Genomic DNA, 26461 nt, shown 5'->3' on the forward strand with positions numbered 1-26461 from the left:
AAATATTTTGTTTGAATCAAATAAATGGGTATCAAATCAAATTATGAATTTCTAAATCGAGAGAGTATCAAATCAAATTCTGAATTTCTAAATTAAAAGAGTCTTGGGGGGTATAATAATATTAAGAGCATACCATACACAGTGGTATAATAATATTCATTAATTTTTATAAATACACTTCCATATTTGTATATTTAGCATATCATATCTGATATTTATGCATATATATATATATTATACGCATTAAATATTCATCCACGGTTGTCAACTATATATACTTGCACACATATATGCGGTGAGTCGTCACCATATTATATACATCACACACCAACAATATTCAGAGAGTATAAAACCATGAGGTCAGCAATGGTGCTGCTTCTGCTTTCCTGTCTCGTCTTCTCAACTCTGCTCAACCTTGCTCGAGGTAACGTCAAAATCTATGTCATCAATTCTCACGTACATATGTTTTTTTTTTTATTATTTAAAATTATATTTAAATACTTTGAAAATTATGACGTAATAATTTTAATTATTTTATTTAAAAAAATTAGGAGATCCACCACATTGTCCAGAAACAGAGAACAATATTCCAGGACCATGCGAGACCGACGGAAGCCATCAGTGCCTGGTTGATTTCTTGAGAACTAAAGGCGCAGGAAGTATGCCCAAGAACTGTAAATGCACCAATACGGGAAAGGATCAACATTCATGTGAATGTATGGTTGTTTGTCACAAGTGATACAAACAAATGAAGAATTGAGAAATTTTACTGTTTAATCCGAGAAAGTCGATGTTTTTCTAAGTTTATTTTGTTAATTTGTTTTATTTTCACCCATTTGACTCCATAAACATCTCTACAATTATCAAGACTGTTCGTTTTTTTCTATTAAAAGAAGCAAACTTATTTGACAGCGATGGTAGTTTTAATCTTGATCATTTTAATAATTAAAAAAATAATATCTTTTCGACGAACAAGATGAATTCCGATTCAAAGAAATCGACCTACGATCATGACGTGCGATAGATATCTTAAAATTTGTTGCTTCAAGACAGTGATTCTCGCAAGAATATGTGTGTGAATGTTATTCTTTTATAGCGATCTTACTTAATAAATTTCACAATATAATTATTATTAATAAAGTCGGTTACGTTTGAGCGCGGAAGCAGTCTATTTAAACCATAAAGCAATTAGTAAAACTTTGGAGCAAAGAATCATGGCGGGTGGGAAGAGAAAGGCTGATTCCGAACAAGTACTCTTCGTTCTTCCAAAGAGAAAGGCCGATTCAGGCGAAAGCATTGGCGATTGGGAACGCCTCTTGACTGAAACTCTTCACAATCTTCAGAGGCCCGATCTTGGCCCCGAGCAACTTCTAAGGATGCAGAGAAAGCTCAATTTCATCAGAGAACGCATCGAGTCAAGGTTGCATGCTATTTCGGATCCAATCAACTGCTGTTGATTTTCTTTCAAGATTGTTCTAGAGTTCCAAATTTTGGGAGATGAATATTCCTTCAATTATTTTGTTTGACCGTCGGTGACTGGTGAGTGCTTCTTTTTGGTAATACGTTCAAGCAATTTGTAAATACTTTTTTTTTTATTTACTAATTGAGAATCTCTTTGGAATTTCATCAGAACGCATCGATTTAAAATTTCACGCCCTTTCAACACTGTTGATTGGTTCCGTTGATTTACAAGATTATTGCACTCCCTTTTGGTTACAAGATATTCCTTCGATTCAATATTTTGACGATCGGTGACTGGTAAGTAGTGCTTTGTTTTGTAATTAGTAGTTTCAAGGCATTTATAGAGAATTACTTTTTTTCGGGACTTTCTCTGAGATAGCTGGTTGGAAAAATTGGGTTTTATATTTTTATTTTTTATTGTGGCTTTATGATACATGGCTGTCGATGGCTTAGGGTTTTACAAAATGATTTTACCTTCCAGTTCATGATTGAGAAGAGAATACATGCTTGGTTCAACTTTCAATATGTTTTGATCGCGTGTTTTGACGGATCCATTTACTTTTAGGGTTTCTGCTGTTGATGGAAGATGTTGTTATCCTGCTGTATTTGAGTAAAGGGTTCAGAATTGGTTCTATGTTTGGTTGGAAATAGTGAGGAACAGCCCAAAAAAAGACATTTTGAAACCAAATTGAAGACTGCAAGTCTGGAAATTAGGAGAAAAATGGTATAAGTCCTGCTTTAAGATAATACAAAAAAGTAGAGAGCAATTTTATATAATTTACTTTTGGACATATGAAGAACATAAAGAGTCTCTTTGAGTTTCCCATGTGTGTGTGTGTGTGTGTGTGTATACATATATATGGTTAGACTTCAATTTTGTTTGATAAGATATCCAGCTTATTGCTATAATACAAGGTTCTCATGTACAAATATAAATTTTTCCTAGTAAATGTGTTTTGCTGGTTATATTAGTGGTGTAAGATCAGAAAACTCCTTTGATTTTCTACACTGATGGCTTCACTCTGTATTCTGCTTAAACAATGCAGTGAATCATGACATGCCATTTTTTTATATATGAATAGCTTGCTTGATATTTGCTAAACTTCTTGATATTTGATATCTGATTGCTAATTGCTGAGTTCAAAAATTTCCCCTACCTTCTTCTGACTGAAATTCTCACCTCATTTTGCCAATATTTTGGTTATATATCTATCTTATTAGTCTTTTTGGACATTACCCATATTGAACTTTGTGATTCTTTCCCCTCGTAGCTGGAACCTGAATTTCGGCCTCTCATATCTGAAGGTGTACAAACATTGATAAGGTTGGTGCAAAGAGCTATTACGGTCAAAAGGTGATCCTAGGATGAACGAGGATTTGCATAATGATTCGGGACCAGGAGGTTCCTGATGTAATTATAAGACTCCCCAGCCTAATGAATTTGGAGGTGACACATCCAGTTCACATGCTAAGACATGGGAGCAAAAAGAAGATTGCACCATGGAAAAATCTTATGTTGTGATACTTCCATTGAGCATCTTAATCCACATTCAAGATGTTTTACAGCACGATATGAATGTTTGCAGTTGATTCAAGGATATATCCAATTGTGTACAAGCTTGAAAGCATCCTTTAGAATTTGGTGATGGAAAATGGCGATTTATCTTGCTGTGTTCGAGCAATGGGATCAGAATTGGTTCTCTGTTTGGTTGGAAATACCAAAGGAGAACAGTCTAAAAGGCGTTTCAGAACCAGATTGAAGAATGCAAGTCTTCAAATTGGAAGAAAAATGTGGTACAGAGTTGAATTTTATTGCTCTGTAAACAATCCTGAATTTTGAGAACCTTGTTTTTTGCATATAGATACAATTTATATACACATGTTCGGAAATGGGTTTCCCATAGTGGTTTGGATTCATATTTTAGTAGAAAAATACTATGTTAAAATTTGTAATCCGTTATAATTATTTCAATTAAAAAAATTTAATTATTACATAATATGTTTTTTAGTTCTATTAACACAGTAATAAATTAAATATAAATATTATAAATTAATAACTTTCAGTATATAATACAAATTTTGCCATGGTTGATTACCTACAGAAAATTTTGGAAAATTAATTTCAACCAGATATTACTATATAAGCTATATGTATATATATTTTATGAAGAACATACCAAGTATATTCCTCACATTTCTTTCATGTTATATATACATATATATATATATATTACTGAAAATTAAGGTATAATTTTACTTATATGAAATAATATCTATACTTAAAATTATACACTGTATGCAGCATAGAGCAATTATTTAAAGATTTTTAAACTTGTTTCCATTAATTAACATATGCATTACCCTTTGTTAGCTGGTGCATGTATGATATAAATACATGTGTATGTATGTATTTAGAAATAATACATATACCAATTTGGTATTTAGGTATATATATATATATATATATATTTGTAATCTAAGTCAAAATATATTATGTGAAAGTGCTATTGTAACGATTTTATGTATAAATATAATGTCAATTAGAGGAAAATGTTGTTCCGGTTTGTGTTTTCTTCACAAATTTGAATCAAACGAGTTGTGACTTAAAAGTTGGTGCAAAGATATATGAAGTGTGTGTATATATATATATGTATATATGTATACACACACACACTTATATTTAATTTTAAATACATATTTCACTATTAACAATATTATACTTTATATTAAGAAATCGTAATTAATTTGATGTATTTTATTAGAATATAAAGTTTTAAAATAATTATTTAAATTTGATAATGTTATAATTTAATTTAATTTTTTATAATTTGATTTCGATATTTTTTATTTATTTTAAACGTTTAATTTTTTTATAAAAAAATAAAATAATGCACCATATTTACATATTTTTTAAAAAATAATCTAAAAAAGTATATATATGTATATAAACGAGGTGAATTTAGGGTGAATTGTACTAAAACTTAAACTCAATCCGAATATAAAGGACAAACTTGGAACAGTCTTACAATCTATATATATACATATGCATATATACATAAAGCTTTGAAATCAATTTGGGTGACAGAAAGAACACTATGATCGGGAGTTTGATGAGGAAGTAAAGAATAATCTAAAGAAAAGTAGGAGTTGTAATTCATTTTTGTTGAATATTCTTCTAGATTTGGAAGATGTAAAAGAAAATGTTGACAATATATATATATATATATATAATATTAGGAAGCAGCATCATTACAATATATAGTACTTCTCAAGCTTCAATGAACCTATATATATATATATATATATAAAAGATTTGGCACCAGCTGACAAAATACACTTCAAAAAAAGATAAAGAAAAAGAAGAAACCTAGAAGAAAAAGAAGGAGAAGGAGAAGAAGAAGAAGAAGGAGGGGAGGGAGGAGGAGGAGGAGGAGGAGAAGAATAAGAAGGATGTATTGTTGGTAATATCCAGTTAACATGGTTTTCCAGGTATGCAGCGAAGAGGACCTGCATCAGAAGTTAGAGCAGGAGCCATGGCGCCTGAAGCAACAGGGAAGGACTGAGATCGAGAGTAAAGTGGAGCACAACTTCCATAACCAGATGGAACAAAGAAAGCACCATTCTTAAACACATCCTTTGATGTTCTCCATTTCCATTTCTTCCAACCTCCAGCCTCTCTTTTTGTCACCTGCATTCCACCCGTTAATTATATATAATTAACCATCAAACTCTTTTACGTACGTATGTAAGTATCTATATGTGTGTGTGTGTGTGTGTGTGTGTGTGTATATGTACCTCTTTGGAATCAGGATTATTAGGAGCTATGAAGTGATTTCCTTCACTGAAGATGGTAGGGTTAGCACTACCACCAATTGCATACATTTGCCATTCATCATATCTATTGTTTGCAACATGAGCATACCCAAATCTCACCCTGCAAAATTAATCCATACCCATTATCAAATTAATTAATCAATTTTCGTTTTGTTCACAGTAATTTTCAATTATTATATCCCAGTTTGCTTCATTTAATTTTTTTCTCCCTTACCTTGGCATCCTTTCAATAAGTCCCAAACCAAAATGGTTGAACACAATTGTAACTTTCATTGCCTTGTCTGCACTATATCCATCACTGTGTCCGAGCAACATTACCTACAAAAAAAGCTCAAAACTTATTACACCCTAAATACTCCAAACCCAGAGAATCACACGTGAGAAAAGCAAAGAAAACAAGAATTACTTACTTTATCGTGATCGGTCATGTAATTATTCGAGATAGTAATGGCGGTCGAAGCATGAATTATATCGATCAAACCATCAGTGCAATGAGAAATGAAGCAATGATCGATCCAAATGTTTGAAGAACCAAAAATGCTAATCCCATCTCCATCAGAGCCTCGTCGACGTCCGACATGGCTAGTGCTGCTCCTAACCATGCCCGCCTTCCCGGGTTTACAATGATGAATGCTAATCCCATGAATAATCACATGACTAACATATTGAATTGTAATACAAGGTCCATTAGAAATCTCAACTCTAGCTCCCCTTCCATCAATAGTCTTATAACTATTCACAATAAGTTCATTCTTGAGCGTGATCACCATATCCCTGCTGAAAATGATCCACAAAGGTTTTGTTTGGATAACACCATACCGAAGAGTTCCCGGTTTAGGGTTTGCTGGATCATCAGCCGGACTGGTAACTATATAAATTGCTCCATTCTTCCCTCCCATTGCAGATTTTCCAAACCCTACTGCGCAATCAGCGAGTGCTTGACGATTTGTGATCCAATTAGACTTGGTGCGCCAGCATGAATCGATGACATTCATCACCTTTTTAGTGGTGCTAGGAAGATAACTTGACAAGGGTTTGTTGATGTATGTCTTTGGTGAATAATTAGCTTGAAAAGTCAAAGCGAAACATGGAAAAAGACATGAAAGGATCAGTAGAAGAGAAGTTTGGGAAGCCATGGTTTGGTGGTCTGACTTTAATACACAAGAATCAATAGTGTTCTATATATATATATATATGTATATGTATTTATACACAGACCCACATATGTATATAGACAAACAAGAGATTTGGAGGTGGTAGACACGATTAGATGCTAAATAGGTAATATATACACAAAACGTGATTGCACGAGCTTTAAAAGGGACGTTTACTTTAGAGAGCTTAACATTTTTTAATATAATATAAATTACTATATATATATATATATTAAATATATCTTTTAAATATTTTTTTATAATTATTATATTATCTGAACACATAACAATTTATTTTAAGTAACTTAAAACACAAAAATGGTATAACCAATATTCCATATATGTAATTATTATTTTTAGTACATTTGTCTAGTCCATTTTTCGCTAGAAAGCTGCTTTTCTTCTGTGTGCTAGATCATATTTATATATATAGATATACGTTTGTGTGTGTGTATATATATATATATATGAATATATAGAAATGTTAGTAACTAGTGAAGAAGAAAACTAAAACGTCAACGTAGAGACGTATATATACATGGGTTTGTTAGACCATTAAAATATATATAAACCATTCCATTACCTAAATGTTTACCTTATACACATATGCATATATATACACATATAGATACCCGACTTCTTCAATCTCAATACATCTTCAACCTTCGATTGCTCAATTTAACCTACCCAATTCACTAGTCCGTCTCTCCAAGGGAGTCAGTCGAATATTTTTCTCGTATTGCCTTTACTTATACCAATTACAATTGTCAAACTCTCCACGTCACAATCTTTTCTTAGAGACGAATCATACCTCAACAACTATAAAATTACTAATCAAGATTACCATAAAGGTGATCGTTATTTGAAGAAGATGGAGAGTCGGGAAAACCTGCCTACTTCCTTTCGAGGAAAAAGGCGATTTCTTGCACAACAAAGCAAAAGATCCTTCAAGACATGCGATAAAAACCCTAGTGTTGAATGAATTCGTATATTTATTAATTAGATGATACATATACACTAAACAAAATTTAATAGAAGTAGCTTCCAACTGAGATTACATACGAAAGTACAGTTTATCCGAATTCGTAACTTTTTGTAGATGAAAAAACGTATATATTCAATACAACTTTAACCACCAATTATCTAAGAAGTATAATTGAATTATATTTACTCACCATATTAATATATTTTTAAAAAAGGGTTGACTTTTTTCGATTCTTCATGGTTATATTTTTTTAATAATTAATTTCTTATAATGGCTATTAAAGCATAAATAATAAATTTATAACTTTTATATCAATTTAAATTTTCAAACAGAAATCAATTTAACTCAATAATACAACGATTAGTTCTCAAATCATAGTTGACGAATTAAATCCAATCTTTATTGCTTAGAAAACTATAATAGTACATAGATGCCCCGGACTTGCACACATCTAGCGATTATGTTGTACAATTCAAACAATAAATAAACACATATAGGAAATTTCATATAATAAGAATGTATTTTTTTCTAGATTATTATTCACTATCTGAAAAATAATTATATAAAAAATCTAATTTTAACTATACTTGTTTTTGACCTAACATTAATTGGATTTAATTAGCATAGCTACACATCCCGTAAAGGCACGAGCTCTTTTTGTTGCACTTGTTGGAGCAACCTCCACAATTTTTTCTGTCGATCATCGGGTTCGCACACTTTCCTTTACAACAAATTTCTGAATACTTACACTTCTTTCCACATTTTCCACAGTTGTTCTTGTCAATTGTCACGTTCACACACTTCTTCTTGCAACAATCAGGTCCCGAGCTACCTTTGGTACGACAAACTCTGGGGTACTTGTCACATGTCATCACCGAAGGCCGATATTTTTGTACTAGAATTCGTCTTGCTCCTTGGAGAGAGGTTGGTTCTTTACCATCATTTTTGACAGGAATATAATCGTAGGCTTCATTTAAGGCAGTATTGTCGTCATTTTCATCACTATCGAATGGATTTTGTTTCAATAAGGTGTTAGAAAGAGTTTTAGTAACGGTTAGAGCCACGAATACGGAAAACACAAGGAAGATCTTGATGAATTTCATGTTTTCAGGTTTAGAATTTCGGGTATGTGTGTATACTTGCGAGCAACCTAGTGTATATATATATATGTATATAGGTTTGTGAAAAGAGGTTTATGAGAGATGGGGGAGAATTGCATTCGTAGAGGGAAGAGATGTTTTGGGATGGAGAAGAAATGGTAAGTTGCATGGGTTTTTATAGAGAAGGAAGAATAAAGTGTTGGAGAAACGAGTTCGTTTAAAAGACATTAGTATGTTGCTGGCTAGTGGGTTGGTCAAATTTCAAGGGCGTGGAAGATTAGGCTTTCCAAGAAAATATTAACAAGGAAATTGAGGTACGTACGTAACAAATACATATATAAAATATATACACATATATATACACACACAGATATTATGATGGTAAGTATGTATAAAATGAATCTATTTCCCTCTTGGAGATAATTAATCTATGTATATATATATTTATAAATATGTATAGAAAAAACACATTTGCTTATTTTTTGAAATAAAAATAAAAAATGTATTAACTTAATTATATATATTTATATATATATTTTTTGAATATAAAATAAAATTTAATTTTTATTTAACTATAAAGTCTGCAGTGTACACATAATTTTAAAAGTTATATGTGTATAACACGAACTAGTTAGATATAATTACATTATGAAAAGAATTAACAATTGATATAGAATTCTATATATATATATATATATATATATATAGAATTACCAATTCTCTTCGATATATATATATATATATAGAATTACCAATTCTCTTCGGTTGATATTCCTCTATTTGTATCGCTAACTAATATCCACCTCCTTTTGTATCTTAATTTTGCATGACCGTATACATGCAAATATGATGCTGTTCCACTGAAAAAAGAAACAGTGTGTATACACACACACACACACACACATATATATATATATATATATCATGATGATCTCCGAGGTTGAAAAAAAAAAAAAAACAGGCTATGATTATAACTTTCAGATAAAATAATAATAAACAATATTATAGTATTTTTATTAATAATAAAAATAATTATATCAGATATTAATAATTATAAAATATTTTTTATCAAAATTCAATATAATAATATCTAATTTCATGACTGCAATCTCATCGATATACTGATGTGGTAAACTCTAAATTCGTTTAAATTAAATATTACGGGTTAAGCTATTCTTAACTCATTATATTATAATTAATGTATATATATTAACTCATCGTTAAATAAATGCATAACTCTAATAATATCCATGGTGGTTTGCGTACGTGTGTATATATATACATTAATTCGATTCCCATGTATATATATACATGTTTTCGAAAGTGATGAGCTGAAATAATTTCAAAGAAAAACAACCACTGGATAATTTTTTTAAAAAGATAATTAATATTTATTGCAAAAATATTCAGATTACAGAATTGAATAACAATAAAGCATTCAATGGAACTCTTCAAATTGGAGATGAATGACGATTGTCTAACCATTTAAAAGTTTACAAATGACTGGAAATATATAACCCTACTTTTTTGTAGAGAAGAATGTTTTTGTAATGTAACTGAATCTACCCTGTTTTCTTTGTGTATTTGTTGGTTTGTGTGTGTGTATGTATATATATATATATATATATACATATGAACTAATTAGCATAGCTACACATCCCATAGAGACAAGAGCTCCCTTTCTTGCACTTGTTCGAACAACCTCCGCAGTTTTTCCTGTGAAACATTGGATTCACGCACTTGCCTTTGCAGCAAATCTCCGAGAACTTACACTTCTTGCCACATTTTCCACAGTTTAACTTATCAGTTAACACATTTACACACCTCTTCTTGCAGCAATTGCTTCCTGAACTGCCCTTGAGACGACAGATCTTTGGATAATTGTTGCATGTCATGATGGCAGGCCGGTTTCTTCGAGCTAAAATTCGGGTTGTCTTCTCAAAAAATGCTGGTTCTTGATCATCTAGAGAATCAAGATTAGAATCATTGATATTATTGAATGAGTCTACTTTTGGTAACTGCACACTAAAAGTACTAGTAGCAGCAACAGCCACGAACAATGTAAACAGCACAACGGAGAACCTGATTGATTGCATGTTTATTTTACTTTTCGGCTTCTGGGCGTTTTAATTTTATCTTTTTTGGCTTCTGGGTAATTTGAGAGTAAAAGAGAGGAGTCTGAAAACTAAATCTCCGTAGAAGAAGAAGAAGGGAATGCAGAAGACTGCGTTTGTGTTTTGGGATGGAGAAGAATGGAGAGTTGCATGGGATTTTTATAGACAAAGTTTGGTCTCTATGGATACAATATAATATCTCTTTGGAAATGTTTAGTGGGTCGGTCAAATGAATTGGGCGTGTAAAAACCAGATTGCAGTTAACCCGACCCAAGTGGGCTTCCAAGAAGTTCAATAAATTATATACTTACATACATGTATGTATATGCAAATTGGAGGAGCCAGTCACGTTGAATTCAATATTGACAAGTGCAAAATCAAGAACAAGTTTTACTTAATGAAAAAAAAATTAGTATTACCAAACAAATCCCAAAGTTTAGGTGGTAGGAAAGCTAATCAAGTCAACTAATACATTGCATGTTGGACTAAAGATTTGATTTAATTATATATGAATTAAGTATAATAATATTGGTCAAATATGTGAATAAATTAAATATAATACTTTATGTATATGTATACATCCTCGTGCCAGCTTTTTAGCACACCATATATATAACAGCACTTTCACGTAGTCTGTTCTCACTTATATTACCAAATACATATATATATATATATATATACACATATATATATGTTGATTTGCAGGGTTGACCAAAAACTTATTTGATTGTAATTGACTTATAAAAGTAGTTTGGCAAGCCAAATTTAGCCAACTTATTTTGTTGGAACTTGACAGAACTCAGAGAGATTGTGAGACTGTATGTTTTTTCTGTCACCCAAATTGATTTCAAAGCTTTATGTGTATATACATATATATATATATATGTATATAAACATATATAGATTGTAAGACTGTTGGAGTTTGTTCTTTATCTGGGTCGGGTTTAAATTTTAGTAAAATTCGTGCAAAACTTAGCTTCTTCATCTATATATACATATATGTTTTTAAAATATTGAAATATAATCTAATTATTCTAATCTTTATCCAAAATAAAATTTGATTAATTTAATTTGAAATATGATATTATTAACAGTCAAAGATGTCTACAAAATTAAATATATGTATATATATATATATACACACACACATTTTATATATCTTTGTGCCAACTTTTCCTCTAATTAACATTATATATATACATAACATCGTTATAATAGCACTTCCACATTATTATATGTCTTGACTTAGTAATAAACTTAATGAATGACTATTTTTAATTTTATAAATTTTTATATTAGATATTACGTTATATTTAGTGTGTAAATAATTTTTAAATTTTATTAGTTTTTAATATAATAAAAATAATTATTTTACAAAAACAAAAAAAAGTAATTAATTAATTAATATTACATGTATTTATATCATGCATGCACCAACTAACAAAAGCTAATACATATAGTAATTAATGAAAACAAATTTGAAAATTTACTAAATTATGCAATGCACAAAATGTAATTTTTATAATTATATCGAAAATAGTATAAATATAAAATTTTTATATAAGTAAAATTACACAGAGATAAAGAAATTTCTAATAAAAATATAAATAAAATAATTATACCTTAATTTTGGTAAAATATCTGTATAAAATAAATGAGATGTGAGGAATATACCCATGAATGTTCTTCAAAAAATAGATATATATATATATATATATATATATTCCCATTATCAATAATATTTTTGTCATTCTATAAATATAGCCAATAACCTCCCACATAACCAGTGCATATTAATTTATTCATTATCAAAATTATTTTTCACCATTATTATTTGAGTTTTGTAGGTCATCACTACTCATGGCAAAGCTTTCTTGCATTTTCTTTCTTCTCTTCCTTTTCATCTCAGGTAATGTTAATTTGTTGATTGATTTGATAATGTTTACTTAGTTGATTAATTAATTAAATTATTAAAGTTTAATTCTGCTAGAAATTAATCAAGATCGAAGTGTGTGGAATGGGTCAATCCGATTTTTTCTCATCTGGGTTAATAGACGTTCTGGATCATCGTAATTACCAATGTAAATTTTAAAAATATTATTAAAATAATTATTCCGAGTATTTTCTGTAATGGGTCATAGCAATTTTTTTTTAATTGGGTTAACGAGTGTTCTGAATCGTTATAGTTAGTGTTGTAAATTTTTAAAAATAATGTTACAATAATTATTTCGGTATTTTTTATAATGGGTCATAGCAATTTTTTCTCAACTTGACATTCTGAATCGTTATAGTTAATGTTGTAAATTTTTAAAAATATTGTTAAAATAATTATTCCGGTATCTTCTGAAATGGATCATAATAATTTTTTTTCAACCGGTTTATTTAATAGACGTTCTGGGTCGCTATAGTTAGTGCTGTAAATTTTTAAAAATATTATTAAAATAATTATTTCGATATTTTCTGTAATGGGTTATAACAATTTTTTCTCAACTAGTTTAATAGACGTTCTGGGTCGTCGTAATTAGTGTTATAAATTTTTAAAAGTATCGTTAAAATAATTATTCTGATATTTTCAGATAGTGAGTTATAACAATTTTTTTTTCAACTGAATTAATAGGATGGAACGTTCTGAGTCGTTGTAATTAGTACTGTAAATTTTAAAAATATTGTTAAAATAATTATTCCGGTGTTTGCTTTAGCCGGATTTACTAATACACGATTAATATATTAATATATGTATATATATGTTATTAAATGTGATTTTTTTTTTGGATTATGATCAGGTCAAGTGTTGGTGAATGGACAAGAACTGTGTCATGAAGTTGTGCACATGAACCCTTGTTATGTAGGTCTTTGTCACAAAGATTGCCTTCAAAAAAACCCCAAAGCCACAGGACAGTGCGTTCAAGATTTACCAAATGTTTATCACTGCCAATGTGCCTGGCCATGTTGAATCTACTTTTAAATTTATGTTTTTTCCCCCCTTTTATTAATTATTGTTTCGATGAATAAATTAAATTATATTCTATATATATTTACATATTTATCGTTCATTCCTTATAATCTATAAATACTCAAACTAGTAATTTTATCTCGAGTACACAAAAAAAAAAAGGTTTAACTCTCAATCGAGCATGAAAATTAAGACAAATTTCTGAAATCCGCACTCAATTGTAATTTAATTCGTAATATTTTTTTTTTAGTTAAAATCATCTTTTAAGTTATTTTTTAAAACATTTCAACTCGAACTAAACAGGAGAAAGATGAGGATAAGCTCAACTAATTTCAACTACTAAATATATAAATTAAGTGATATATATATATATATATATATTAAACATAGTATAATATAAATAATCTCTAAACGAAGAGACACATAAAAATACAATATAACTCCGAACCCATCATCTCTAGCAAAAGAAACATACCAACAACCAAAGCCTAAGTAATAGTTTGTGTTGCAACAATATTTTTAAGGAAATCAATATTTACGGCGAATCTACGAAAACTAAATCTATATTTGCAGCAAATCAACAAAAACTTACACTTCTTACCATACTTCTATAGTTTATAACCTATCAATCGACTCGTTTATGTATTTCTTCTTACCCACAATCGCGTCTTACCCCAACCCTAACGTGACAAATCTTTGAATTGTTGTCGTAAGTTGCGAGTAGAGACTACTAAAATTCGGTTTGTTTGTCAAAAAAATATTGGTTCTTGATCGTTTGGAGAATCAAGATTAAAATCATCGATATTATTAACCTGATTACGTTTTTTTTTTTTGGTAATGCATACTAAGAGTGCTAACATATAGAATGAAGATTTTGAGTGATTTCATGTTTAATTTCATCTTTTATACTTTATGAGTAGATTTTATAAATATTAAACTGATCTTATAAATATCTGATTACGATTTTGTAAAATACTAAACTGGTCTTATAAATATATGATTACGATTTTGTTTCCTTTACTTTCCAAAATTCTCAATCACTAATTTATCATAATCTTTTCTCACTCTATATATATATATATATATATATATATATATATATATATACCAAATAATTTTCCACATAATTATAACATATTAATTTCTTTATTTCAAGATTTTCATTTGAGTTTGGAGATCATCAATCATGGCAAAGCTTTCTTGCATTTTCTTTCTCCTCTTCCTCGTAATCTCAGGTAATGTTAGCTTCTTAAATGATATATACTTATACGTGTGTGTATATATATATATATATATACATATATTAATAGGAATTTACTGTGTTTGGTTAATTATTAAATGTGATTTTTTAATGATGATCAGGTGTGTTGGTCAGTGGACAAGAATCGTGTCATCAGTCTATAAAAATGAACCCTTGTGATGAAAGTGCCTGTCAAAAAGCTTGCCTTGTAGCAAGCAGCAAAGCCTATGGACATTGCGAACAAGATTTTGTACCAGGCAGAGTTTTTCATTGCCAATGCACCTGGCAATGCGGCAGTTAATTCTAATTTTTCTAGTAATTATTATTCTGTAATCAATAAATTTCATCAAATAAAATTTATATTTATAAATTCACTTTTTATAATAATATACATAGATATACACAATAATTTTCGAAACATAATTCCAAAAAATAAGTTAAATCTAAAATTTGGATAATTAACTAAATATTATAGCTGTCTTATAATATTTGATTTATACTGACGAGGAGAACCTCCGGGTGTGACAGTTCCGTCAGTCTTCTTTCGCAGTTGAGATTCTTTCTTCGGCTAAGCTACACAAAAAAGGACGGTGAATACAATAATCAAAAAATCACCTGAAACAGGAATCGAGAATGAACTCGTCGGAAGAGTTTTGGTGTTTTGGCCGCAGATGCTCTGCCGAACTTTAGCTGCAGTTTTTGGCTTACCCGCCTTCCCTTTTGCTCCGATTTGACCACAAGGATGTTCGGAATTAAATTCTGAGTGGATAGGGAGAATTTTTACCTTTTTTGGCGGTCGGCTGTGGCTCCGGTGCAGTAGAGGTTGGCGGTCGGCCTCCTTCTCCGGCATCTGGTTTTTCTTCAAAATATAGATCTAAAAATAAGTTAAATCTAAAATTTGGATAATTAACTAAATATTATAGTCGTCGTATAATATTTGATTTATTAGAATCGAAAATTTTATTTATTGTTATATTACTGTTAGTATAATGCCTAAATTAAATTAAATTTTAATGAGTATATTATGTTTTTTAAACGAAAAAAATATTTTATGACGATTAAATATTTTTAATTGAGCTAAGTTAGAATGTAATAAGTTTTAATTTTTTTTTATTAGAAAATGAATGAAAACCACGAGTTTGAAATGAATAGAAAGGCGTCAAAATGTTATATAAAAAAAATATGATAAATCAAATTATAAGAAGTGTTCAATTTTAAAAACTAATTGATAATTTTATCGTAAAAGTTATAATATAGTTTACGTATATATTAGATGATTTCTTGGTGATTTTGGCTTTTCATTAATCTTGTACTCAAGAAGATTATAGAATTGTAACTTAGTGATATATATATATATGTATTAATTATAATATAATACAAATAATTTTTAAACGAAGAGATACACAAAGGCATATTTTGACTCAAAACCTTTACCTTCGAAGAAAGAAACGATTGGCCTTTAAGTTAAATAATGATTAGTATTGCAATAATATTTTAAAGCAAATCGATATTTACAACAAATCTATGGAAACTAAATCGATATTTACGGGAAATCTATGAAAACTTACACTTCTTGTAACGGCCCCGGAAAATATTAAAAAAGAAATGAGTATTTAAATATATCGAATGCGGAAGCGAGATCAAAATTTCAGTTAACATCCCTTACACGAAAAAACCCAAAAAACGTACTTAAAATATAAAAGGTTAAACTAACTAAGAAAGAAAACTCGAAAATAAACTATGCGTATGACTACAGAGTCTCTAGGCATCCCCTTCGTCGTCCTCCTGCGGAACGGGCTCGGGAACCATGTCTTCCTGATCTGAAATGGTTAATTAAGGAGTGAGCTACACTAGCCCAGTAAGAACATCACGATATCTCACCGTCACGGAGATAAAGGTGGGTAGAAAACCACAAAAAGACCAATGGAGCATAATTTACAATAAACTCGTTTATTAACATGAAAACCTTTACCATCCACTTACCTCGGTGGAATTTATGAAAACAATATAAGAAAAATAATAACATTATCACAATCATGGAATAATGTAAGCTGTAAAACATAGCACTTATCACGCCTTTTATAATTCAATCATTATACAACATATCCTTTTCTCATTTACCAGCCTACTAGTATCCATGGGGGTCCCTAGGGGTCCCGCTACCCGTTAACCTTTAACATTCATAATCAGTTTCCAGGGCCGTCCCCATACCCCGTCCGGTATGGGCGCCAAAACCATAAACCTCAATACCCCGTCCGGTATGAGGGTGAAACGGGCCGTCCCCATACCCCGTCCGGTATGGGCGCCAAAACCATAAGATCTCCATGCCCCGTCCGGCATGTGAGACCACAATCCCGGTAGGGTTCCCTACGGACCCGGTCCGTCCACCATCTCCCAGGATATCTAGTCAGGCTGACCCCATCATACAATTATCAGTCTATACAATGTTTCATTTCCCTTTTTCCTCAATAAGCATCATCAATTCACATTTAAACAAGCAAATCGTAATTCATGCCGAACAGACAACATACAGTATCAGTTCTTCAGTCATTCAACCCATAATTAATAAAACAGTAATATATGCATTCGAAATTATAAAATGAACACATCAAACCCCATAATGCATTTAAAGCTGTAAAACAGTGTAAAACATGCCAAACAACAGTAAATCATTAATCACACTAGACTCGGGCTCCATTAGCAACCTTAAGCAGTTTCACACATGCGTTAATTCAAGAAATACCGTTTTATCATTTTGAACTCTAATACCGTGATAGGAAATAGGGTGAGGGGTCCTTACTTGTTTTCGGGATCCGAATACGATTCACAGTGCGCCGGCAGGCTGTCCCTAATTTTCTCTGAATTTTTCCCGGGGAACTGAAACACGCTAACAATACCTGCACGTGTTCCAAAAAAATCCAAATTAGGCCCAGGGCCTCTTTCGGCCCAAATCGCAACTCCGGCACGGCGGCTCCGCCGTGCTCCGGCGACGACGCCGCCGCTGGCGGCGGCGAGTCGCCTCGGGTTGGCTGTTTTCGGCCGTTTTCGGCCGAATTCGGCCACACTCGCATCGGTCCTTGTCAGAAAACAACCCTAGGGCCCTCGGGGGGCCAAAAAATCACGGAAAAGCGGAGCTTACCGGCGGCGGCGCTCTCGGGTACGGCGACCCTCCGGCGAGGTTCGTGTTTTGGTGATTTGGCTTCGGTCAACCTGTAGAGAAAAGAATGGTGATCACGGTGATATAAAAATTGCATCGAACGGAGGCCGGGAAGGGCCTCGTCGGAGGCAAAAACCGAGAGGGGGCGCGGCGGCGCCGCTGGGCTTCGGCCGCGTATTCCGGCCGTTTGGCCGGGATTTCGGCTTCGATTTGGCCATAGGAGGAATCAGTGGGGAAAAACGAGTCGGGGGTATGAAATTTACCTCGATCGGCGGTCAGAAATTTCCCTGGTGCGGCGGCGAGTGGCGGCGGGTGGCGGCGGTCGGCCTCTGGTTCGTCTTCTCCGGCGAGCGGCTGGCGGCTAGGGTTTGTGGTCTGGTGTGGGGGTTCTATTTATAACCCCTTGCCTTTTGATCACAGCCGTTCATTTCGTTTTAATCTGGGCCGTTCGTTTTTGATTGAATCTGGGCCGTCCGTGCGTTTGAATCTGGGCCGTCCGATCGCGCGATTGATCTGGGCCGTCGGATCGCACCCACGCGGATCGCCAACGTGGCTCCTTTTGGAGTGACGCGATCTTGCCACGTGGCAGGCCCCGGTTGGCCGGGACTGCTGACCGGGCCTGCTGACGTGGCTGCTGACGTGGCCCCCCCCCCCCTTTTTTTTTTTTTTTTTTTTCCTCCTCCTTTCCGGGTGCTACAACTCTCCCCCCCATAAAGAAATTTGGTCCCCAAATTTGCCTCATTACTCTTGATCAAACAGATGAGGATATTGGGCCCTAAATTCTGATTCCAGCTCCCAAGTCGCCTCCCTAGGCGTGTGGTTCTGCCACAAGACTTTTACAAATGATATTTCCCGGTTACGGAGTATTCTGCTTTCTCGGTCCGTGATACTGACCGGTACTTCTTCATAAGACAAGTCCTCTCGGAGTGAAAGCGGTTCATGAGCCACGACATGAGAAGGGTCCGGATTGTACTTGCGCAGCATAGATACATGAAACACATTGTGAACCCGGGAGAGCTCAGGGGGCAGTGCAAGTCTGTAGGCAGTGGTACCAATCTTGTCTAAGATTTCAAAGGGTCCAATGTATCTGGGGTTTAATTTTCCCCTTCTGCCGAACCTACTAATTCCCTTGAAAGGGGTGACTTTAAGAAACACACGGTCACCTTTCTCAAAGGCCAGGTCTCTCCTCCGGGTATCAGCATAGCTCTTTTGCCTACTCTGAGCTGTCTGGATGTTCTTCTTGATCTTAACTATCTTGGACGTGGTTTCTTCCACTAAATCCGGGCCAAACAATCTTCTATCGCCCACTTCCTCCCAACAAATCGGTGACCTGCACGGACGCCCGTATAGCGCCTCGTATGGGGCCATGTCGATGCTTGCTTGGTAACTGTTGTTGTAGGCAAACTCTATCAGGGGTAGATGGTCGTCCCAATGGCCTCTGGAGTCAAGGACACAAGCTCGGAGCATATCCTCCAGCGTACCGATTGTCCTCTCTGATTGTCCATCGGTTTGGGGGTGGAAGGCAGTACTGAGGGACAGTTTTGTTCCCATAGCTTGCTGGAAACTATTCCAAAACCGAGAAGTGAATCTGGGATCCCTGTCGGATACCACTGTTACTGGGACCCCATGCAGTCTGACTATTTTCCGGACATACATTCTTGCCAACTTGTCCAACGAATCAGTCATTCTGATGGCCAGGAAATGGGAAGACTTAGTGAGTCGGTCAACAATTACCCATATGGCATCGTGTCCCGATCGTGCCTTGGGTAGTCCCGATACGAAGTCCATGGTGATGTGTTCCCACTTCCATTCTGGAATCGGTAAAGGCTGAAGCAACCCCCCTGGGCGTTGATGTTCTGCTTTGACCTGCTGACATACCAAGCACTTAGATACAAAGTCGGCTATATCTCTCTTCATCCCATTCCACCAGAATCGGGGTCGCATCGTTTGGTACATTTTTGTACTTCCTGGATGCATGGCGAACCTTGAACTATGGGACTCTGTCATGATGTCTCTTTTTAATTCATTGTCGTCTGGGACACACATTCTGTCCTTGAAACGAATCAATCCGTCGGCAGAGATCTGAAATTCTGAGTTCACTCCCTGTCCTGCATCCTTCTTGCGGTTTACTAGGGCGGGGTCGATTGACTGGGCTTCCTTTATTCTTTGGATTAACTCGGGTTGGACTGCTAGGTGGCTCAAACATGTGGCCCTCTTCAGATCTTGCAGTCGAACCTGCTGCGTAGCCCTAATGGACCTGCATTCCGAAACCATCAGATGGGCTAGGGTGCCTGCACTCTTCCTACTGAGGGCATCGGCTACTACGTTGCCCTTACCTGGATGGTATAGGATGTCACAATCATAGTCCTTGAGGAGTTCCATCCACCTTCTCTGACGCATGTTGAGATCCTTCTGAGTGAAGATGTGCTTCAAACTCTTATGATCGGTGTAGATCTGAAAGGTCTCTCCATACAAATAATGGCGCCAGATTTTCAAGGCGTGTATGATTGCGGCAAGCTCCAAGTCATGGGTAGGATAGTTCTTCTCATGATTCTTTAGCCTGTCTAGACCCATATGCTATAACCTTTCCATGCTGCATCAAGACACAACCCAGGCCCAGATAGGAGGCATCACTATAAACTGTATACCCTCCTGATCCACTCGGTAGAGCCAGCACGGGTGCAGTAGTCAGTCGCTTCTTCAATTCTGAAAAACTCCTTTCGCAGTTCTCATTCCAATCAAACTTTGCATTCTTCTTTGTGAGTCGGGTTAGAGGGGCCGCTAGACTGGAGAACCCTTCGACAAACCGGCGGTAATAACCCGCCATCCCTAGGAAACTGCGAATTTCCTTAACTGTTGTCAGCCTTTTCCAACCAAGTACCGCTTCAACCTTTTCGGGGTTCACCGACACCCCTTCCTTCGATATAACATGTCCTAGGAAGGCGGTTTGCTCGAGCCAAAATCCACACTTGCTCAACTTTGCATACAACTTCTTTTCCCTGAGTACCTGGAGGACTTGGGCAAGATGATGAGCATGTTCTTCTCTACTTTTTGAGTAGACTAAGATATCATCGATGAACACGATGACAAATTTATCCAAGAACTCTCTGAAGATTCTGTTAATTAGATCCATAAAGATGGCCGGGGCGTTGGTTAGCCCAAACGGCATAACCAGGAACTCATAGTGTCCGTACCTGGTTCGGAATGCCGTCTTGGGGATGTCTTCTGCTCTCACTTTTACCTGATGGTAACCTGATCGTAGATCTATTTTAGAAAAGACCTGTGCACCCTGCAACTGATCGAAAAGGTCATCAATCCGGGGGAGAGGGTACTTGTTTTTAATTGTTACCTTGTTTATCCTTCTATAATCAATACACAGTCTCAACGTTCCATCTCCTTTCCTTGCAAAAGTAACCCCGGCACCCCATGGGGAAATGCTGTGTCTAATGAAGCCACTGTTTTGTAGCTCAGTGATTTGTTTCCTTAGCTCTTCCATCTCGATGCGGCTCATTCGGTAAGGAGCTACCGAGATGGGTTGGGTTCCTGGTTGTAAGTCTATGGTGAACTCGACCTCTCTGTCCCCTGGTAGACTGGGCAGTTCATCCGGAAATACGTCTGGAAAGTCTCGGACTACTGGAATCTCTTGGATACAAACTTCCTTCTTGAGTTTACCTAGTTAGGGAAAATACAATATCAACGCACTGGGAATTAAGAAGAAAAGAATTTGTCATTAGGGAGAATCAGTACCGAATAATTTTATTAACTTGTAAATGGCTCCTCGTTGGGAGGATTAAATACAATCTTTTTATTAAAGCAGTCTATGGTGGCGTGATACGCCGCCAGCCAATCCATTCCTAGGATTACATCAAAATCCCCTGTGTCTAACCCTATCAGGTCTACCCTCAATTTCCTATCTGCTATCTCCACGGCACATGCCCTGTAGACAACCTCTCCTAGTAATGTCTCCCCCCCAGCGGTAGATACAAACAATAATGAATCAAGTCTATCAGGTGGTACACAAATTTTGGAAGCAAGAACATGTGAAATAAAAGAATGTGATGCACCAGTATCAAACAAAATATGAGCAATGTGGCCAGAGATAGTATACATACCATGTACCACGTCCGGGTCTGCATCGGCGTCCTTCTGGGTAAGGTTGTAAACTCTGCCCTGGATTGGAGGCCTCCCTTGATTCTGGTTCCTAGGACACTCCCTCGCATAGTGCTGGGCACTGCCGCATATGCGACAGGTGTTGTTGAGGCGGTAGCAGGGTCGGTCCCCATGATCCCTGCCGCAGTACTGGCAGATCTTCCCACGAGCTGCCCCCATAGCCTGAGGAGGGCCCTGAGCGGCAGGCCTGGGTCTCTTGCTGGGTTGGACCGGCATGGTAGGCGCTGGCCTGCGGAGCGGGGCTGAAGGTCGGGAACTTCCCGCTAGCTGAGGGCGGGTGTCGAAGCTCCTTTCTATGATCTGCGCCTTTGCCAGGACTGCCGAATATGTCTCGAGCTCCATCACCAACAAGTGCTGTCTGATCGCCGGGCGGAGACCCCACTGGAATTTCCTGGCCTTTCGGCCCTCATCCAACAATGTCTCCGGGGCATGTCGGCCCAGCTCCAGGAACTTGCGGGCATACTCCTACACTGTCATATTACCCTGGACCAACTGAGCAAATTCAATTTCCTTTAAATGTTGGATGTGCTTAGGGAGATACTCCGCATGGAAAGCCGCTAGGAACTGCTCCCAAGTAACTGGTACAGGCAGGGTGGCCCGCTTGAGCTCCCACCAGCGTACTGCTTCCCCTACCAGCATGTAGGAGGCAATGGCAGCCCTCTGCTCAGGAATTACTCCCAAGGTCTCAAAGGCTCTCTCAGTCTCCGCCAGCCAGTATTGGGCCTCTTCAAAAGAGGATCCCCCCGAAAAAGTAGAAGGGTTCAGTCTCCTGTACCTCTCTATGAAGCCAGGGTCGATCAAGGAGGGAGCGGGGTCCCGAGGTAAAGGAACTGGGGCCGGCTGAGGGTGAACTGGGGGACCCTGTGGTGGCGCCTGCTGATGGGGTGGGGGCACTGGAATATGCTGTGGCGGTACCTGTTGGTACTGTGGCTGTGGTACCGGGTCGTACCGCGGCTGTGGTGCCGGGTGGTACTGTGGAGGAACAGGCTCCTGCCGGGGTGGCTCGGGATCAGCCTGCTGTAACGGGGGCTCAACCTGCGCTAGCGGAGGAGGTCCCGGTAACTCCCTTCTCTCCTCTTGCCTTCGCTGGGCAGCTACGAGAGCTTCCACCATCTCATATAATCTGTCCAAATCCTCCCGAAGCGAATTATCTTGGGCCGCTCGGTTTAGTGGGGGCCTTCCTCTCCTCATTTCTGTGTACCTGCATTTACAAGGAATGGTTGAGTAACGACCAATCGGTGAGTATTTCTTTAAAGGACTATAGTGTAAGGGATGGGTCCGAGGAAATGCGGCTCTGATACCAACTGTAACAGCCCCGGAAAATATTAAAAAAGAAATGAGTATTTAAATATATCGAATGCGGAAGCAAGATCAAAATTTCAGTTAACATCCCTTACACGAAAAAAACCCAAAAAAACGTACTTAAAATATAAAAGGTTAAACTAACTAAGAAAGAAAACTCGAAAATAAACTATGCGTATGACTACAGAGTCTCTAGGCATCCCCTTCGTCGTCCTCCTGCGGAACGGGCTCGGGAACCATGTCTTCCTGATCTGAAATGGTTAATTAAGGAGTGAGCTACACTAGCCCAGTAAGAACATCACGATATCTCACCGTCACGGAGCTAAAGATGGGTAGAAAACCACAAAAAGACCAATGGAGCATAATTTACAATAAACTCGTTTATTAACATGAAAACCTTTACCATCCACTTACCTCGGTGGAATTTATGAAAACAATATAAGAAAAATAATAACATTATCACAATCATGGAATAATATAAGCTGTAAAACATAGCACTTATCACGCCTTTTGTAATTCAATCATTATACAACATATCCTTTTCTCATTTACCAGCCTACTAGTATCCATGGGGGTCCCTAGGGGTCCCGCTACCCGTTAACCTTTAACATTCATAATCAGTTTCCAGGGCCGTCCCCATACCCCGTCCGGTATGGGCGCCAAAACCATAAGATCTCCATGCCCCGTCCGGCATGTGAGACCACAATCCCGGTAGGGTTCCCTACGGACCCGGTCCGTCCACCATCTCCCAGGATATCTAGTCAGGCTGACCCCATCATACAATTATCAGTCTATACAATGTTTCATTTCCCTTTTTCCTCAATAAGCATCATCAATTCACATTTAAACAAGCAAATCGTAATTCATGCCGAACAGACAACATACAGTATCAGTTCTTCAGTCATTCAACCCATAATTAATAAAACAGTAATATATGCATTCGAAACTATAAAATGAACACATCAAACCCCATAATGCATTTAAAGCTGTAAAACAGTGTAAAACAGGCCAAATAACAGTAAATCATCAATCACACTAGACTCGGGCTCCATTAGCAACCTTAAGCAATTTCACACATGCGTTAATTCAAGAAATACCGTTTTATCATTTTGAACTTTAATACCGTGATAGGAAATAGGGTGAGGGGTCCTTACTTGTTTTCGGGATCCGAATACGATTCATAGTGCGCCTGCAGGCTGTCCCTAATTTTTCCTAAATTTTTCCCGGGGAACTGAAACACGCTAACAGTACCTGCACGTGTTCCAAAAAAAATCCAAATTAGGCCCAGGGCCTCTTTCGGCCCAAATCGCAACTCCGGCACGGCGGCTCCGCCGTGCTCCGGCGACGGCGCCGCCGCTGGCGGCGGCGAGTCACCTCGGGTTGGCTGTTTTCGGCCGTTTTCGGCCGAATTCGGCCACACTCGCATCGGTCCTTGTCAGAAAACAACCCTAGGGCCCTCGGGGGGCCAAAAAATCACGGAAAAGCGGAGCTTACCGGCGGCGGCGCTCTCGGGTACGGCGACCCTCCGGCGAGGTTCGTGTTTTGGTGATTTGGCTTCGGTCAACCTGTAGAGAAAAGAATGGTGATCACGGTGATATAAAAATTGCATCGAACGGAGGCCGGGAAGGGCCTCGTCGGAGGCAAAAACCGAGAGGGGGCGCGGCGGCGCCGCTGGGCTTCGGCCGCGTATTCCGGCCGTTTGGCCGGGATTTCGGCTTCGATTTGGCCATAGGAGGAATCAGTGGGGAAAAACGAGTCGGGGTATGAAATTTACCTCGATCGGCGGTCGGAAATTTCCCCGGTGCGGCGGCGAGTGGCGGCGGGTGGCGGCGGTCGGCCTCTGGTTCGTCTTCTCCGGCGAGCGGCTGGCGGCTAGGGTTTGTGGTCTGGTGTGGGGGTTCTATTTATAACCCCTTGCCTTTTGATCATAGCCGTTCATTTCGTTTTAATCTGGGCCGTTCGTTTTTGATTGAATCTGGGCCGTCCGTGCGTTTGAATCTGGGCCGTCCGATCGCGCGATTGATCTGGGCCGTCGGATCGCACCCACGCGGATCGCCAACGTGGCTCCTTTTGGAGTGACGCGATCTTGCCACGTGGCAGGCCCCGGTTGGCCGGGACTGCTGACCGGGCCTGCTGACGTGGCTGCTGACGTGCCCCCCCCCCCTTTTTTTTTCCCTCCTCCTTTCCGGGTGCTACACTTCTTGTCATACTTCCTCTTGTTTAACATATCAATTGACTAATTGATGCACTTCTTTTTACAACAATCGCACCCTACACTATCCCTGAGATGACAAATTATCGAATAGTTTTTGTATGTCATGATTGTAGACTACTACTAAAATTTGATTTTTTTTGTCAAAGAAATGATGATTCCTGATCGTTTAAAGAATCAAGATTAAAATCAACAATATTGTCGAACATGTATATCTTCATTAAGTGCATACTTAGAGCACCAATAACAATTGTAAAGGTTTCGAACTTAAATGAAAATAAATTTATAAATTAAATACTGAAGCGAATAATAGAGTTAGAGTTTACATTCCTTATACAATAATTTAGAATGTTCAATAAAACTACGATAATGTCTCTTCTAAAAAAACAAATACAAAGTAAAGAAATAAACGAAAAGCGAATAACTAAGCATCCTATGACTCTTGAAGGGAGTTCGGGTAGTGAACTACTCACAACCCTCATGTTGATTGAAATTTAGATCTTGATCTTCTTGATTTGAAATAATTAATGAAAGGATAAGTTATACAACCTTAGTAAGAATATCACACTAATTACAGATACAAAAGACTGAAAATTGGTAAAAATTAGAAAAATAATTAATGGAGCCCTTAATTTAATGTAAATTTATTTAATATTAAAAAAAGTCATTTATTCCGTATTTGCGTAACAAGTTTTTTTCAAAAACAACCTATGAAAACTCATATTTATATATTTTTTATTTTCACATATAAGATAACAAGAGACGATTACTTTTCATTT

General features: G+C 36.5%; 4 protein-coding genes across 4 annotated transcripts; 1 reads left to right on the plus strand and 3 right to left on the minus strand.

Annotated features, from left to right (window-relative positions):
- The first annotated feature begins 54 nt into the window (after nt 1-54).
- Nucleotides 55-3413, plus strand: LOC110808088 (putative defensin-like protein 244). The gene is made up of 4 exons (XM_088208339.1): nt 55-424; nt 552-1539; nt 1631-1758; nt 2733-3413. The coding sequence occupies exons 1-2, from the start codon at nt 355-357 to the stop codon at nt 737-739; spliced, it is 258 nt and encodes an 85-aa protein (XP_088064465.1). The 5' UTR covers nt 55-354; the 3' UTR covers nt 740-1539; nt 1631-1758; nt 2733-3413.
- A 1520-nt stretch (nt 3414-4933) lies between these two features.
- Nucleotides 4934-6358, minus strand: LOC110808054 (Pectin lyase-like superfamily protein). The gene is made up of 4 exons (XM_022033391.2): nt 5706-6358; nt 5510-5613; nt 5257-5395; nt 4934-5149 (listed from the first exon to the last, which is right to left on the minus strand). Exons 1-4 carry the CDS (start codon nt 6288-6290, stop codon nt 4934-4936), a joined length of 1044 nt encoding a protein of 347 aa, XP_021889083.2. The 5' UTR covers nt 6291-6358.
- A 1454-nt stretch (nt 6359-7812) lies between these two features.
- LOC148252847 (protein GRIM REAPER-like) lies at nt 7813-8696 on the minus strand. The gene has a single exon (XM_088207520.1). The coding sequence runs from the start codon at nt 8535-8537 to the stop codon at nt 8049-8051; it is 489 nt and encodes a 162-aa protein (XP_088063646.1). The 5' UTR covers nt 8538-8696; the 3' UTR covers nt 7813-8048.
- Nucleotides 8697-9978: 1282 nt separating this feature from the next.
- LOC110808055 (uncharacterized) lies at nt 9979-10786 on the minus strand. The gene has a single exon (XM_022033392.2). It carries the CDS (start codon nt 10628-10630, stop codon nt 10172-10174), a length of 459 nt encoding a protein of 152 aa, XP_021889084.1. The 5' UTR covers nt 10631-10786; the 3' UTR covers nt 9979-10171.
- Between the last annotated feature and the right edge of the window lie 15675 nt (nt 10787-26461).

Source organism: Carica papaya, chromosome 7 (genome assembly GCF_054855325.1).
Source record: "Carica papaya isolate Zhongbai chromosome 7, ASM5485532v1, whole genome shotgun sequence".
In the NCBI taxonomy this organism is placed as follows: Eukaryota; Viridiplantae; Streptophyta; class Magnoliopsida; order Brassicales; family Caricaceae; genus Carica; species Carica papaya.

Bases quoted from the DNA above. Each gene is read 5' to 3' on its own strand.
- LOC148252847 (XM_088207520.1), bottom strand. From the start codon at position 8,537: ATGAAATTCATCAAGATCTTCCTTGTGTTTTCCGTATTCGTGGCTCTA.
- LOC110808055 (XM_022033392.2), bottom strand. From the start codon at position 10,630: ATGCAATCAATCAGGTTCTCCGTTGTGCTGTTTACATTGTTCGTGGCT.
- LOC110808054 (XM_022033391.2), bottom strand. From the start codon at position 6,290: ATGAATGTCATCGATTCATGCTGGCGCACCAAGTCTAATTGGATCACA. The intron at 5,396-5,509 runs GTAAGGGAGAAA...TTAATTTTGCAG, and splicing joins CTTATTGAAAGGATGCCAAG to GGTGAGATTTGGGTATGCTC. The intron at 5,150-5,256 runs GTACATATACAC...GGTGGAATGCAG, and splicing joins ATAATCCTGATTCCAAAGAG to GTGACAAAAAGAGAGGCTGG.
- LOC110808088 (XM_088208339.1), top strand. From the start codon at position 355: ATGAGGTCAGCAATGGTGCTGCTTCTGCTTTCCTGTCTCGTCTTCTCA. The intron at 425-551 runs GTAACGTCAAAA...TAAAAAAATTAG, and splicing joins TCTGCTCAACCTTGCTCGAG to GAGATCCACCACATTGTCCA.